General features: G+C 46.9%; 1 protein-coding gene across 1 annotated transcript in view; it reads right to left on the bottom strand.

Annotated features, from left to right (window-relative positions):
* Nucleotides 1-648: 648 nt before the first annotated feature.
* The window catches only part of YWHAG (tyrosine 3-monooxygenase/tryptophan 5-monooxygenase activation protein gamma), a 29,096-nt gene continuing 14,115 nt past the window's right edge, over nt 649-15,629 (bottom strand). Inside the window, exon 2 of the mRNA XM_035139386.2 lies at nt 649-4,164. Within this exon, the coding sequence (XP_034995277.1) occupies nt 3,508-4,164 (657 nt within the window). The 3' untranslated portion in view covers nt 649-3,507. The remainder of the gene's footprint in view (nt 4,165-15,629) is intronic.

Below are 15,629 nucleotides of genomic sequence, written 5' to 3'. Positions count from 1 at the left end.
AGAGAAAAAGATGGGATATAAATGCAATAAATAGCAATATATTTAAGACGAAGCTTTCACTCCACAGCTGGTGAACATGGATGCAGTCGTACCTTGGTTGCCGAATGCCTTGGAACTCTTACGTTTCAGCTCCCGAACAACCAAAAACCAAAGTGAGTGTTCTGGTTTCCGAACGATTTTCAGAAGCCGAACATCCGGAACAGCTTCTGATTGGCCGAAGGACTCTCCTTGGTTTTCAAACAGTTCCGGAAGTCGAACGGACTCCTGGAACGCGTTCCGTTCAAGAACGAAGGTACGACTGAATTCTAACTCAGGCTATGTCACCAAAACACCTTGGTAGGCTTTTTCAAGGAGAACAGGTTGTACCACCACACACCAGAGGTACTTTAGGAACAGAATACTGCCAAACTGGGTTCCGTAATCAAGAAGAACATATTAAGAATGGTGGGACTGCTACCCACTAACATTTCACTACAATGGTCCGGGGGGGGGGGGGGAGAAGCTGCAGCTTACGAGATCCGGCACACAGAGCGTATTCTGCACTCGACAGGATCTCGCTGCAGCCAGGCAGATTGCCAGACACACGCACATTCACAGCTGCCAAGAATAAAGCAGATTCCAACACAAAGACCATAAGTGAAATAGCACTGACATCAGATCTGTAAGTTTATTTGCTCAATGTACGACGGCTACATAATGACTCACATTCATGATATTCCATCACTGAGGAAAACTGCTAAGAATGGTCCGTGTGTGAAATAATTCCTTACAGAAACACGGAGTTGGAAAAATAATCACTGATTAGACCTTAAAAAGAGTTCACTGCATAACATGACAGAAAAGCACAAACAAAGGCTCATTCAAAGAACATAGTCATTTCCCCCCTACACTGTAATAGTTATAATTTCACCATGACGAACACCAGACATTAAGATTAAGCTAACACTGGTGTTTTCTTTTTGCTTTCCTTTTTTTAAAAAATCATATATAATTGCATGTCACTATAGCAACATCCATAACAGATCAGTTTCGTTACGATCACTATTTGGTAGAGCAAACTTTTACCCCCCAAAAAGGAAGGGGAAAAAATAGGAGGGGAAAAAAATAAATTAAAAAACTTTAAAAAATTGTTGAAGACTATTTGTCATAGGAATACATAACATCTACAGTATAAGTTAATAAATTTCAAGCTACTTTATAGAAATACAACACCAGCATGCACAATATTGTATCAATAGAATAATGGAGCAGTTATTCATTTCACTGGAGAGACAGTTATCATATAGGCAAGTGCATTTCCTTAACAAAACAAAACAAATCGAAAGAAACCATTCAAGCTGCTCACAAGTCCCCACCCCACCCGCGACTCCGTAGGTTTTAGCCCTCTTGTGCGATCTTTTTTCCCCCCTGCATAAAGTTTTCCTAAAGCAGCCAGAGCAAAAATAAAAAAATAAAAATCATCATCATCATCATCATCATCAAGAAAAGGTTTTGTAATTCCAGTAAATCACTTCCAATTCAAAGCCAGGGAGACACACTGCTCACACTACATGATTCCAAACCAAAGAGAAGCCTAAACAGGCCCGCCAAAGTAGCCTCGTGACATTTCCTAAAAGGTTCCCGTCCGTTTACCCAGGTTGCAAGCCTCTCCCTCCTCTAGTTCGATTCTACAGAACGCAAGATAAGCCATGGGATTTTGGCGTGGCTCTTTCCCCAAGGTGGCTCAAAACAAAATGAATAAGAATAATAATAATAATAATGGAAAAGTCACCGAGTGCAAACTCTCACAATGCAAGAAAAGTTTTGGTTTTTTTATGCAGCTGCATTGGATACTTTTAATGCTGGACTTGCTAGTGTTTTGCCTGTTGTCGATTCGTTTTTTAAAAACCCAGACAAGCCTTTGGGACTCGCGGGCCACCAAAGCAGCTCACCCCCACTGCCCAAAGCATCAAACAACGCGAGCACACAAAAAAACCACACACCACTGTGTCAAATGAAGTGATTCGTCTCCACAAGGGGAAGACAAATGGTGTTACACCGGGGTGGGGGGGCGGGGATTAGAGGCCATTCTCCTTCTATGCAGCCCCTGATGAACAAAAGCAGGCAACCAGAGAAGGAAAACCATCAATCCATTTTCTTTCTTTTTTTAAAGGGGGTAGGTGGGCGGGTGGGTAGAAAAATGACAGAAAACGACATGATTAGCTACCATAATTTTCTATTTTCCCCCTTCAAGGAATCGAGACCTGTATGTGAACAAATTCTCTACAAGTACTAGAGTGCCTAAGGGGTTTTTTTTGGGGGGGGGTTTAAAAAACAAACCATAATCTTCTGGCACAGAAGTGGGGGGGGGGGGATCAGGTTATAATCACTACGGCAGCATGATTCCTGAAGAAGGGGCCATGACACCTTCACCTTCGTCCTTTCTTTAAAAAAAAAGGAAGAAATCAGCATGGTCTTGGAATATACCAGGTACAGTATGGGACATACAGTACAGACCTGAATTAGTCAAATGGCATTACAGTTCAGCAGCCCCTCCTTTGACCAATTGTATTATGAACGCTTCTTGCTGGGGGCGGCCTTTTGGGACTTTATATAGCTGCTTATGAAGCACCCAGCAGAATGGCCAATAGAAACAGGTGGATGTTCTTCAGGTGGCCTTTGGGCCACTGGGGAAACCGAGTCGGGTGGGTGAAGCCCATCTGCATGTGTTAAGGTTGCGAGGGAGATGGCAAGCCAGAAAGAGCAAGCAAATCAGGTTTACACTCAATTGGCTCGGTGTCAAAAATATGGCTGTCATGTAGAAAAACACTGTTAGAACTGCAATTAAGCGTTAATACTGAAAGCTGTCCCAAGCATCCTGACTAGATGGGCTCTTGCGGTTTTGGAGCCTGGGACTTTCCTCCCGCTTTGAAACTATGCTGTAATTAGCGTTCCAGATATCAGAGAGGAGACACGCACAGATGCACCGCGACAACAGAAAAGGCGGGGGACATTTTAACTCGGGAGACAGACGGATGGGAAACCTTACTGGAACCACAGAACTGCTTCTCTCAAACAAACACACGCACACACACATACACACACAAAATTAAACCCCAACAACGAAAGAGAGGGCCATTCCATCCAAGTTAGTCATCGTCAACTTCCACGTACGCCTAGCGATTAAGATAACTTAAAAGACAGCTCCCCCTTGAATTAATAAGTCTACAGAACAGTCCATTCGCCATTGTGAGGCTGCCACGATCGAGTTACTCCATTCCACCCAAGCACAGCCAAGCCTGACCTTTCCCGCTAAGTTGTGTTTTGGCAAAAGTGTCAAAAGAGGCAATCAAAGACAGGTTGCGGGGGGAGCCTCCCTGGAAGGTCACCCCTCCTTTTTGTGGTTTTTCTGTCCCCCTCCCCCACCCGACCCCCTCCCCCCCACACCTTGTGGGAAAACAAAATTAAAGACTGCAGTAGTAGCATCAGCGTGCGGCTGCCAGTCCATCCGGAGGGGGGGGCGGGGTCCTAGTTGTTGCCTTCACCACCATCGTCGTCCTGCTGGTCGCTTGTCCAGAGCGTTAGGTTATCGCGCAGGAGCTGCATGATGAGCGTTGAGTCCTTGTAGGAGTCCTCGTTGAGGGTGTCCAGCTCGGCGATGGCGTCGTCGAAGGCCGTCTTGGCCAGGTGGCACGCCTGCTCGGGGGCGTTCTGGATCTCGTAGTAGAAAACAGAGTAGTTAAGCGCCAAGCCCAGGCGGATGGGGTGAGTGGGCTGCATGTGTTCCTTGCTGATCTCGTGGGCTTCGCTGTAGGCCTTCTCGGAGGACTCCACCACCGTCGCCCTCTTCTCCCCCGTGGCCACCTCGGCCAGGTAGCGGTAATAGTCCCCTTTCATCTTCAGGTAGAAGACTTTGCTCTCGTACTGGGTCTCGCTGCAGTTCTTGATCAGGTAGCTGTCGAGCAGGCTGAGCACGTCCTGGCACACGGCCTCCAGCTCCTTCTCGATCTTCTCGCGGTAGGCCCGCACCATCTCGATCTTCTTCTCGTTGCCGTCGGCCGAGGTCTTCTGCTCGATGCTGCTGATGACCCTCCAGGAGGAGCGCCGGGCCCCCACCACGTTCTTGTAGGCCACCGAGAGCAGGTTCCTCTCTTCGTTGGACAAGGGCTCGTTCAGCTCCGTCACCTGCACCAGAGAAGGGAGGACACAACAAACAGGCCGAGTTAGCCTTTGGTCCCCACACTGGAACCTGCCGTTTTCCAAAGCTCGCTCCCGCTCCATGGAAAAGTCTTTCACCAGCTCCCCCCCCCCTTCCCCGCAAGCAGCAGATGTCATCTTAAACGCCCCATACCTAGGTTGCTGCCTCATCTTTAACAGAACAGGATGGAACTGGAGGGGAGGGGAGAGGGGAATTAGAAAGAATACAAGGGGTCAAAAAGCTTTCAAGAGACATCTAGGGAATCATCTGTCGGGTACTCAAGATACATAAGCAACAGGTGACTCCAACGGGAAGTTTTTAAAAAGCAGGAAGCCACGCTAGTAGCTGTTAAGTTTGCCTGCCAGACATGAGGATTTCTGCATTTGCGGTCTTTTATTCCCCGCCCATCCGTCCAAAAAGAAAGAAAGAGTACAAAATAGGGCCGGGCGATATATCAATATATCATCCAAAACCAGTTTGAAGTCCATATTGTGATACGAGTTTCATAATTTTGACCTGGCAATATATCGCAAATCATTGGGAGGGGGCGTGTGCGAGCTATGCAAAAATCATAATGCAGGAAAAACCATGAAGCCAGCCAATGCCTCTACAGAGCTCAATTCTTATTTCAGACATCATGACATATCGGTATATGGCAATGTTTAGCCGGGGATATATCGCAGTGTTGAAAACCAGGTATCGCCCAGCCCTGGTACACCCTGCAAGAGATGTGACCATAACCTAGAGCATTTGGAGGATAGAGGACACTACATATACAGCCTTCAGAAGGGCAACCAAATTTCCATTTTAGGGTTAGGAGGGAAGACTTCCAGAACACTCCTTCACGTGAATAAGGCGGCACACATTTTAAAGAGCTGCCGGTTGCATGAGGCTGCAGGCAGCACTCATTTCAAAACGATGCCTGGCTGCTGTCCTGTGCTGGGACACGACATTTGCATTATGGGTTGGCAGAGGACAAGGACTGCCATCAACGTACACCCCAGCTGCCTACTGCCCTTCCCCTAACAAACCCCGCCTTGCTGGTCACAGAAGAATCACATTTTTGTTTCGAGGGATTAAGAAAGAAAGAAAAGCCATCCGAAACAATGATCAGCTAACAAACCTAGCCAAGCAATTGAAATCATAGAGTTGGAAGGGACCCTGAGCATCATCAAGTCCAAGCTCCTGCAATGCAGGAATAGGCAGAGGTCCCATACGGGAATCGAACCTGAAACCTTGGCGTTATCTACACCACACTCTCACCAACTGAGCCAATATCTGTAGACCCAAGATATGGGAAAGGGGAAAATAGAGGATGAAAGTTAACTGACCCATAAAGTGTTTTCATGGGAGAGGTCATTGAAGGGTTACAAAGGCAGCCCAGAACTATAGGACTCAGGCCTGAAAGTAGGTTGCTGAAAATTTTTTTATCAAAAAAACAGCCATGGCAAGTATTTTTTTTGGGGGGGGGGTGGAGATACAGGAAATAAGCCAGCAAACAGGGACAAGGATAGGCCAATAGGTTGAGAGATGGGTGTGTTCGAGATAGGATGAATGTTGGAATTTGAGGGGACAGTGAAGCCACGGAGGTCTCTTCGCACTGATCGCACTGATTTTTAAGTTGCCCTCCATAGCCTAGTTCGAGGAATGCTGTTGTTTGTTGTTTTAATATAAAAAAGCCAACATTTGAGATGTCCAGGCTGCCAGATCCTACACTAGAAGGATCCTATGTTGACTACGTTGCAGTCACAAACTCTTTCTTGACCCCAAGTAAAGCGAAGGACAGGGAGTTGAGTTCAGCATCCGTAGCGTCCTGGAGCTTAAGAAGCAAGATGCCCAAGACAACTATTTCACCTAAGCAATGGTGCTCGTGCTGCAACAGGCAGCTCCCAGAGTAAAATGCCTGGCACCCTTCACTCGTGCAACAAAAACCCTGCAAGAGCCCTTCCAGGAATTCACCAGCCTGCACACGGCACCAGCTCTGAGCAGCTCACTAGGCTGCCATCCCTCCAACGCCTTCAGGAATCTCAGGTCGCTCACAGAAGGCGCGTTTAGTGGGCACCGCGGAGCGCAGAGATAACTTGGCAGCACCGAGTCAAGGTTGCATGTACTTCCTCTCGCAATCAGGCGCAGACATCAGCAGAAGCAGGCAGCAGGCTGCAGCCTCCAGCAAGAGCACGGAGATAGGATCTCAGTGGTGACAAGGCAAATAAATGGGAGATCATATTTAAGAATGTCACTCTGCCCCTCCAGTAATTCTGCACACAGCATCGCTCTATTTCGGGCCATGAAGCAATTAAACTTTTGCCATAATTTGGTTCAGACAGCACTGCAGAAAGCTATTTAGAGCTTGTTGGATTTTATTTTAATTAGACAGCCTTAAAGCCATGCTTCAAGGGGACATCGCCTCTTGGCAGTTAACCTGGCCAAAAAGCAAAACGTGGGCATCTCTGCAGCCTGGAAAAGGACATTTTAGGTGTGCAGAGCTTTACATGAAGCGGTCTTTCCCACTCTGGATACCCCTGAAAGATCCACCGTCTCCTGATCTTCTGGGACAATGCAGAAGGTCACGGCCATATTGCAGAAGCAAGTCCAAGGCACAGGCTATTAGTGGTAGCACCTCCAGCTAGCGGCTTGCTCCGAGTACCGTCTAGATTGCTTGAGAATGTGCGCCACAATGGCCTCCCTGGAAACAACTAGATGTAACCCCTGCAAAATCTGAATACGTTTTGTTCTTAGCTTGAAGCAGGGACTTGAATCTCCAGCTCCTTAAAGCTGGACAGCAGCAACTGGGCCACAGAGATTTGTTTTGTAATTGCATTTTATTTATTGAACAGGGTTCATGGAATGCTTGATCATCCTTAACTTTCAAGAGATTCACACTAAATATAAAACATTCATTAAAAAGACTGGGATAGGGGGAGAAACCAACCATTAGAATCAAGTTAATTTACAAACTATCAAAATAATATTGAGTAAAATAACCAGCAGCTATTAAGTATGTATGTAATAGAATACAATTACATGTTTAAATCACAGCATGTTAAATTTATGCAGGGATAATTTGTGCTGCCTTCGGGTTATTATGAAGTGTGGCTGTTTTCCAGTTGTATTCATAGTGGTGGTTCTCGTAATGGTTTACTGCTCTGAAGAATGCTTTCTTTAAAAGTAGTGATTCCCTTGCGAGGACGGGTGCAGGGTTTGGGGCATTTCTGTTCAGAGAAAAAGCAAATATGAGGTGACATGATAGAAGGGTATAGAATCATGCATGGTATGGAGAAAGTGGATAGAGGAAAGTTTTTCTCGCTCTCTCCTAACACTAGAAGAACTCATGGACATCCAACGAAGCTCAATGTTGGAAGACTCAGGACATAATAATAATAATAATAATAATAATAATAATAATAATAATAATAATTTATTATTTATACCCCGCCCATCTGGCCGGGTCTCCCCAGCCACTCTGGGCGGCTTCCAACAGAAAAATAAAACACAATAATCTATTAAACATTAAAAGCCTCCCTGAACAGGGCTGCCTTCAGATGTCTTCTAAAAGTCTGGTAGTTGTTTTCCTTTTTGACATCTGTTGGGAGGGTGTTCCACAGGGCAGGCGCCACCACCGAGAAGGCCCTCTGCCTAGTTCCCTGCAACTTGGCTTCTTGCAACGAGGGAACCGCCAGAAGGCCCTCGGTGCTGGACCTCAGTGTCCGGGCAGAATGGACAGACAAAAAAGCAAGCGCTTCTTCGCACAGCGTAGAGTTAAATTATGGAACTTGCAGCCACAGGAAGCAGGGATGGGCCACCAACTTGAGGATTATACAAATTCATGGAGCAAAGCGCTATTGATGGCTACAAAGCCACCATGGTTATGCTCTCCCTCCACAGCTGGAGGTGAAAATTCTTCTGAAAACCGGTTGCAGGAGGGGAGAGGGCTCTTGTGCTTGGGTTTGTGGGAACAGGATGCTGGACTAGTAGGGCCTTTGGTCTGTTCTAGCAGGCCCTAACAATGTTCCTAATAAAACTTGCATCTAATACCCACAGGAAATAATGGCTCTCGGCATACTGGTAACTGACTCCCTGGCAATGCAGCTTGTCAGGTTATACAGCTGGCAGCAGGTTTGAGATATCACAAAGTACAAAGGATCAAGGCAACCCCACCCTATCGGTAACCTATGAAAGTGCAGGATCCCAACCTCCTACAGCTACCTGTCCCAAATTTTTCATGGTGCAACTGAAGAGAGATGCACACCACATATACCTCTCGCTGTTCTTGCTACTATATTCTGCTAAGCAAAATCATGGCTTGTCTCTGCAAGCAGTAGGGTCAGTGTTAGATCCACAAAGTGGCAAGGAGGCGGCATTCAAGTGCGAGATTCAGATTGCCGTTCATGTGGGAAAGGCTTCAAGTTTTCTTCCACTGCCTACCACCTTAATAGGTACATGCACTGTCTTGGAATTCATATTATCTAGGATTAGACAAGCCATTCGTCATCCGCTCCACAAGCCCTCGGAAGGCAACCTTGCTCTCATTCACATAGGTGAAATTAAATCTTTCATTTTCTCACACTGGCCATATTTCATAAGCCAGTGTGAAAGCTTCACAACAGACTATGTGCTTGAATATTCTGATCCCCACCCCTCCCCACCCCCGGCCTCCTTTCTCTGCCCGTAACTGTGAGACTGCCACTGGAAAAACTGTGTTAAGGGAATCTTGGCCAACAGCACAAAAGCAAGGACTGTGCACATTAATCCATTGGATTTCATTTAATATAAAGAGAGCACTGGAATGAAGGTAAATGTCTAACCAACAAAACAGGAATGTGAAGACAGGTGGAAGCACACATGGTTTGGTTGTTGCCACCAAATCCAGATCTTTGGAAGGCAGGCGACAACCTTGTGACTTTGTGCCGAGTTTAGAAGAGGAGGAGTTATTACTACCAGAAGGAGCCTCAAAGCCGCTAACAATCTCCTTTCCCTTCCTCCCCCACAACAAACACTCTGTGAGGTGAGTGAGGCTGAGAGACTACAGAGAAGTGTGACTAGCCCAAGGTCACCCAGCAGCTGCATGTGGAGGAGCAGGGAAGCGAACCCGGTTCACCAGATTACGAGTCCACCGCTCTTAACCACTACACCACACTGACTCTTTGGGTTTCCGGGACCCAAAAATGCATCCTGGGCAAGCTACAACCTCCCTGCAGGCAAGGGCAGCACAGGCAAGGGAAGGATCTTCTAAGTAAGAGGCTCCACTGCTTTGCAAGGATTTGACTTGTGGATGCTGCATTGTCTGCATCTTCAAGAGCTACCCCTTTCGATCTCTCTGCAGCAGCCATTTTTGCCCATACTATTAAGACACACAATTGTTGCTAGAGAACACAAGCCATCGTCAGCAGAGCCTTTCCTGAAGGCATTCTGCCTAACAATGCTGTAAGCCCAAGGAAAGACTTATGTCACTTCTGTGTCCTAACAAAGGGGCCAGGATGCAGATGGCATCAAATCTGTAGATGGCAGCAGTGGGGACTTCCGATTCATAGGCTACTGCCAGTGAAATTTCATTCAAGAGACTGATGGATTTCAAGCTAGGCACCAAATGGCACCTTAAACCTAGGTTACGCTCACTTATGACCCCTGGGGTCCCTTCCAGCGCTGTGATTCTATGATCTCAACTACATTGCAGGACTGCAGTTTGCTCTTAAAACTATTCACTTGTCCCGGAATGCAAGAAGTAGAAATGGAAATGGTATTAACTATATGAACAAAGGCAGAGGTTTTTAAAACTGTGATCACCAACCTGGTGCCCAGAAATCTCCACGTAGCCACAATTGGACCCATGCCAGTTGGACCTACTGCAAAACGCACCTGGAGAATTTCGGACACTGATTTCAAGGTATCGCTTTCATCAGCCACAAACAGCTTCGATTGCATGTGCCTTTTCCTCATAGTAAAAGGACAGGTCTACAATAATGTAGAAATTGTAGTTCTTAAGTTCTCCATGAGCATAAAGGTGCTCTAAATACTATCAGCTACACCGAATGCATCTTTTTAATCCAATCCCCTTCCTTGCGTTTTGATGGAAAGACCAGCTACAAGCTAACAAAATATTGGGTGCCCCTGACACAGAAGTGATTTTTTTGGGGGGGGAGGGGGAATCATGCAGGATGTAAGTTGCTACAGCCATATGACATCAGAATGTCCAGCTCCGCTACATCAGGCCAAAACTTCCTGTTCTCAGTGACCAAATAGATGTCACAATTCCAAGCAACTGCTATTCAGAGGCATTATGCGTCAGACAGTGAAGGAGCACCATGGAGAAGTGGGCTATCAAGTTACTAGTCATTATGGCTGTTGGAGCCTGATCTACAGTGGTACCTTGGCTCCTGAACGCCGCAAACCCGGAAGTGTTCCAGTTCGCAAATGTTTTTTGGAAGCTGAACGTCCAACGCGGCTTCCAACTGAGTGCAGGAAGCTCCTGCAGCCAATTGGAAGCCGCGCCTTGGCTTTCGAATGGTTCCGGGAGTTGAACAGACTCCTGGAACAGATTTAAGTTCTGACAACCAAGGTACCACTGTATTATAAACAGAGCCAGGCGAGAATGACTTTGCTCAGATAAAACAGTGAACTATGGCTCTGCATTCTGTGAACAAACCACAAACTCTCCCCCCTTGCTTTCCCTCCGGCATGGAAATTGGGAAGCTTTCCCACTTCCAGTTTTAAAGTAACTGTGGTTTATTGCTATGTCTTAGCCCAGCGGTTAGCCTTAACTACAGTTTAAGGAAACAAACTAACTTCAAGCTGCAGTTCATGGCTCCCTAAAGCATACTTAAGGCTAACCAGTTTCTGGTTCAGATGCATTGATAAGGCATGACGAATAGATTATGGAAGCAAATGTTTCCAATATCCTGCTTGTGGCCATACCAGAGAGGAAGAGGGGAGAACATGCACCCAAGATTTGGGCAGCCAACGCTCAGTTGGTAGAGCATGAGCCTCTTAACCTCAAGGTTTTGAGATTGAACCCCACATTGGGTAAAAAACTGATTGCAATTTAGCTTCACATCAGAACTCAACTCCCTTTGAACAGGCATCCCCAAACTTCGGCCCTCCAGATGTTTTGGACTACAATTCCCATCTTCCCTGACCACTGGTCCTGTTAGCTAGGGATCATGGGAGTTGTAGGCCAAAACATCTGGAGGGCCGCAGTTTGGGGATGCCTGCCTTTGAAGGTCCAGGAACACCAGAAGAACACTCTGGGAGCGGAATATAAACCCATCAAGAAATTAACACACAGCTCTGTTTTCTCCAAAAATAATAACAATGCTATTCTGCATCAGGCAGGTAACTGCATGACTGGGATGTCTCCAATGCTCTGCATGTTCACTGGCAAATAAAGTCCCACAAAGCAGGGAGACCTCTGATGCTTTTTTGTTGAGTCAGGTTAAAAAATATACCAAACAAGTAGCTTTTCCAATCAGCAGTTTAGTTTCAAATCATAGTACTGAACATACTAAAGCTTTAAGGACCGGATGAGAAACGGCCAAGCTTGGCATCCTACTCTGTGTAACTGAGTATCTCTCAAGAGCCCAACATGATGGCCCAATGCTAAGCCTGTCATAGAGATACAGTTACCAGCCTCCTTTCAAAGGGATTTCTGCTCTAATTTCAGGAACTATTAAAGTTGCAACTGCCTATATCAGGGGTCCCCAGACTTACCGGCGTTTGGGCCAGTTCCCACCGCGCAATCGCGCGGCGGGCCGGAGGGCGGGGGAGCGCACGCCTGTGCGGGCCAGCGGGCGGGGGAGTGCGCGCATGCGCACGGGCGCTTACTGGCACGGCGGCGCGCTTCCCGGGTGGAAAAAGCGCCGAAAATCCGTTGTGCGCATGCGCGTGGGCCTCCCCCAACCCGGAAGTGCACCAGAAATGACTTCTTCCGGGTCGGGAGAGGCCCATACGCATGCGCAGAAAGGATTTTCGGCGCTTTTTTCCCAACCCGGAAGAGCGCTGCCGCGCTGCGCACCGTAAGAGCGGGCGGCGGGCGTCACGGGCCGGATTGGCAGGCTAATTGGGCCGCATCCGGCCCCCGGGCTGTAGTCTGGGGACCCCTGGCCTATATCCAGCTTTTCCCCCAAACAGACAAATCAAGGAGGGATCAGCCTTGGGAGTTTTAGTGTAACTAGCCAGAGTACAGTTATAGTCAATTCACCTCCACCAGAACTACAAAAGTTCTCTCCACCTGTACAAGTGCTTCATGCAAAGTTTCTTGATGGCCTTTGTTTTTGGGAAAGCCTCAAGACTTTGGCAGGACATTAAGTCCACATTCTGTAAAAAGTTTTGAATGAACCGCTTTAAAGTAGGCAAAGCAAATGCAGTAACTGTAATCTATGGAACTCCCATCTTGTGAAAAGAATATGGACATCCATAAGCTACCAGCACTTCAAGTAAACTGTCTTGGCCTCTGTCTGGGCCAGGGGTCAGCAAACTTTTTCAGCAGGGGGCCGGGTCCACTGTCCCTCAGACATTGTGGGGGGCCGGACTATAATTTTTTTGGGGGGGGGAGGGGAATGATGCAAGAGCACCACGAGCCCCGGTGGCTGCTTACTTGTGTCTTGCAAGCAGGAGGCGCTGGCGGCAGCAGAGGGACGATGAGCGGGCTCCAGAGGGGGGGCTGCTTTAAATGGCGGCCGCTCGAGCGCAGCTGCTGCTGCTGGCACCAACAAAGCCCAGCCCCCTTCCTCCTCTAGGCAGGGCAGGGAGAAGCCAGGAGGCGGGAGGGAGGAGGCGCCACCACCATGTGAGGGAGGGGGAAAAGAACACATGCTTGGCGATCCACATGGCAATTCCTGGACCGTCCATGGGCCAGATCCAGAAGGTAATTGGGCCTGATCCGGCCCATGGGCCTTAGTTTGCCGACCCATGGTCTGGGCATTTATGCCGGGGAAAATAAGAATGTAAGAAAAGCCTTCTGGATCAAGCCAGTGGCCCGTCGATTCCCGCATCCTGTTCTCACAGTGGCTGACCGGATGCCTGCAGGAAACCCACAAGCAGGATCTGAGCACAAGAGCCCCCTCCCCTCCTGTGGTTTCCAGCAACTGGCCTTCAGAAGCATTGATGCCTCTCACTGTGTAGACAGGGCACAGCCTCCATCATGGCTAGAAGTTATCAATGGCCTTCTCCATAAATCCGTCCAACCCTCTTTGGAAGCCATCCATGCCACCTGTGGAAGTGAGCTCTATTGTTTTAACGATGCACTGCATGATAAAACTCAGTTTTGCTGCCTTTTGCACACTCACAATATTATTAAATTTCTATACCCCTCTTCATCAGAGGACCCCAAGAGAGTTAACAATATAAAAACACAAAAATACGTTTACTGTACATAGTAACAAAACAATAACACACACACACACAGCGCAGGGAGGGACTACATGCACACCCAAAGCAGGCCACCCAATAATTATGGAGTTAACTGGTCCACAATATAAACAGGGGGCTTTTGCGTTTTAAGTTCATCAGTAGGTACCAATAACTTGCACCCACTCTAAACCAAGCCTTATGAGGAGCGCTTGAAGTAGCTGGGTGTGTTCAGCCTGGTAAAGAGGAGACCAAGAGGAAATATGCCTGCCATCTTCCAATATCTTAAGGGCTGTCACGTGGAAGATGGACCAAGCTTGTTTAGTCCCGCTCCGGAGGGTGGGAGTCAAACCAATAGCTTAAAAGTTACAAGGAAGGAGATTCCGACTAAACATCGGGAAGAACTTTCTGCCAGTAAGAGCTGTCTGAATGGGCTCCCTCAGGAGGTTACGGACTCTCCTTCATTGGAGGCTTTTAAGCAGAAGTTGGATGGCCATCTGTCATGGATGCTTTAGCTGAGATTCCTGCACTGCAGGGGGTTGGACTAGATGACTATTGGGGTCCCTTCCAACTCTACAATTCTATGATCCTACCATCTTTACAGCCTTCCGCTTCATTAGGTTTCGCATCCATGCACCTAGGGGCTGGCACCATAGGCAAGACTTATTACTACGGCCTGCTGTGCTACATTTGTCGATTTGAGAAGGCTGTTCCTCTGCATTATGTTATATGAAGAGACAGTTGTATAAAAGCAGGTGAGTGTTAATTCACTGGCAACAGAATGATGCAACGGCAAAGTTGACGTCTCACATGATCAGTACACAGTCAGAGGATGGTAATTAACAGCAATTAATATTTCCTGTAGTCATTTTGCTTTTGTTATTCTAACCTGAGTTCCTACAGCAAATGATTCCCCCACATTGGATATGACCATGCTTTAAGGCTCTTGCAGCTTGCCGCAAGCACATTCTTACAATCAATGGTTTTTTTTAGGAGAAAAGACAGCGTGCTTTTGGGAGTTCCTGTTCCACCTCAAGATTCACCATTCCTAGAAAACATTGAGGGCCTCTGGCACAATTACTATCTTTGTTCAAAGGGGCAGAAATGCACTCATGACAGAAAACCAAAATCTGAAGAACTTGTGAGTAGGCGCAGGAATGAGTCAGACCCGAGCATGCCAACTGATTCCATCCGAGGGGATGAGTAATTTTAATAGTTCTCTCCCTGAATGACAAAATTCCGATCAATTAGAACAATTGTAGCCTATTTGTATGAAGTGAAAATTCCCGTGCTAATTAGTGTTGCATTGTCCTACGAGATTGCAAATGCAGATCTTGGTTGCGTAAATCTTGAAGATACGCTCTTTCCTAAGCCGAGGGCTGCTCCCTCACATTAGTTGTCATACTGAGACAAGCACTTGTCCATTGAGCACAGCTACTGTCCACTACCTCTTGAGTTTTTCAAGACAAAATTCCCTCTCTGCCCTCTTGAGATTTGCACTAGAAATATGCAGGTCAAAATTTCCTTCATGCATAGCATGATTTGGGCAATGGCTCTAACTTTCACTGCTACTTTTCATGGCAAATATCACAGAAAGGGCCAGTAAACATCTCATGGTCTTCATCATTCTCTTTTGGTGGATGGGATGAAGGATACCCCAATTTATCCAATTCACTCCGAGAGGCTGCATCAAGCTGTCATCTAATGAACTTTGTAGTGAAGCAGTTAAGTGAATCAAAGTCGCCCTGACTAAATCTGACTCTAATCCACTAAACCACAAATGTAACTAGTGGATAATGAATATAATGACTGAACACTTCTTAAACATTTAACCATTAACTAATGAGCATGCGAATTTGACTTAGTGAGTACATTAAATAAAATATTTGGAAGCTTGCCTGAACAGAGAAGTGCCTTGTCTCAATTTCGAAAGTTCAGAACCAAGGGGAAATGAATCATGACATACAGGTGTTTATCGCTTGGGTGGGAAGAATGAAGTTTTCTGCCTCTGCAAATGGAAGAGGTGAAGCGGAATTTAATGCAGATCAGAACAGGAACCCTGTCCTAAACCTGCAAATGAGATAGGTAGATAGATAAACAGATAGATAGA

Source organism: Zootoca vivipara, chromosome 15, assembly GCF_963506605.1.
Source record: "Zootoca vivipara chromosome 15, rZooViv1.1, whole genome shotgun sequence".
NCBI lineage: Eukaryota > Metazoa > Chordata > Lepidosauria > Squamata > Lacertidae > Zootoca > Zootoca vivipara.
Note: the sequence above shows the minus strand (reverse complement) of the source record. Positions and strands in the feature narration are given on the sequence as shown.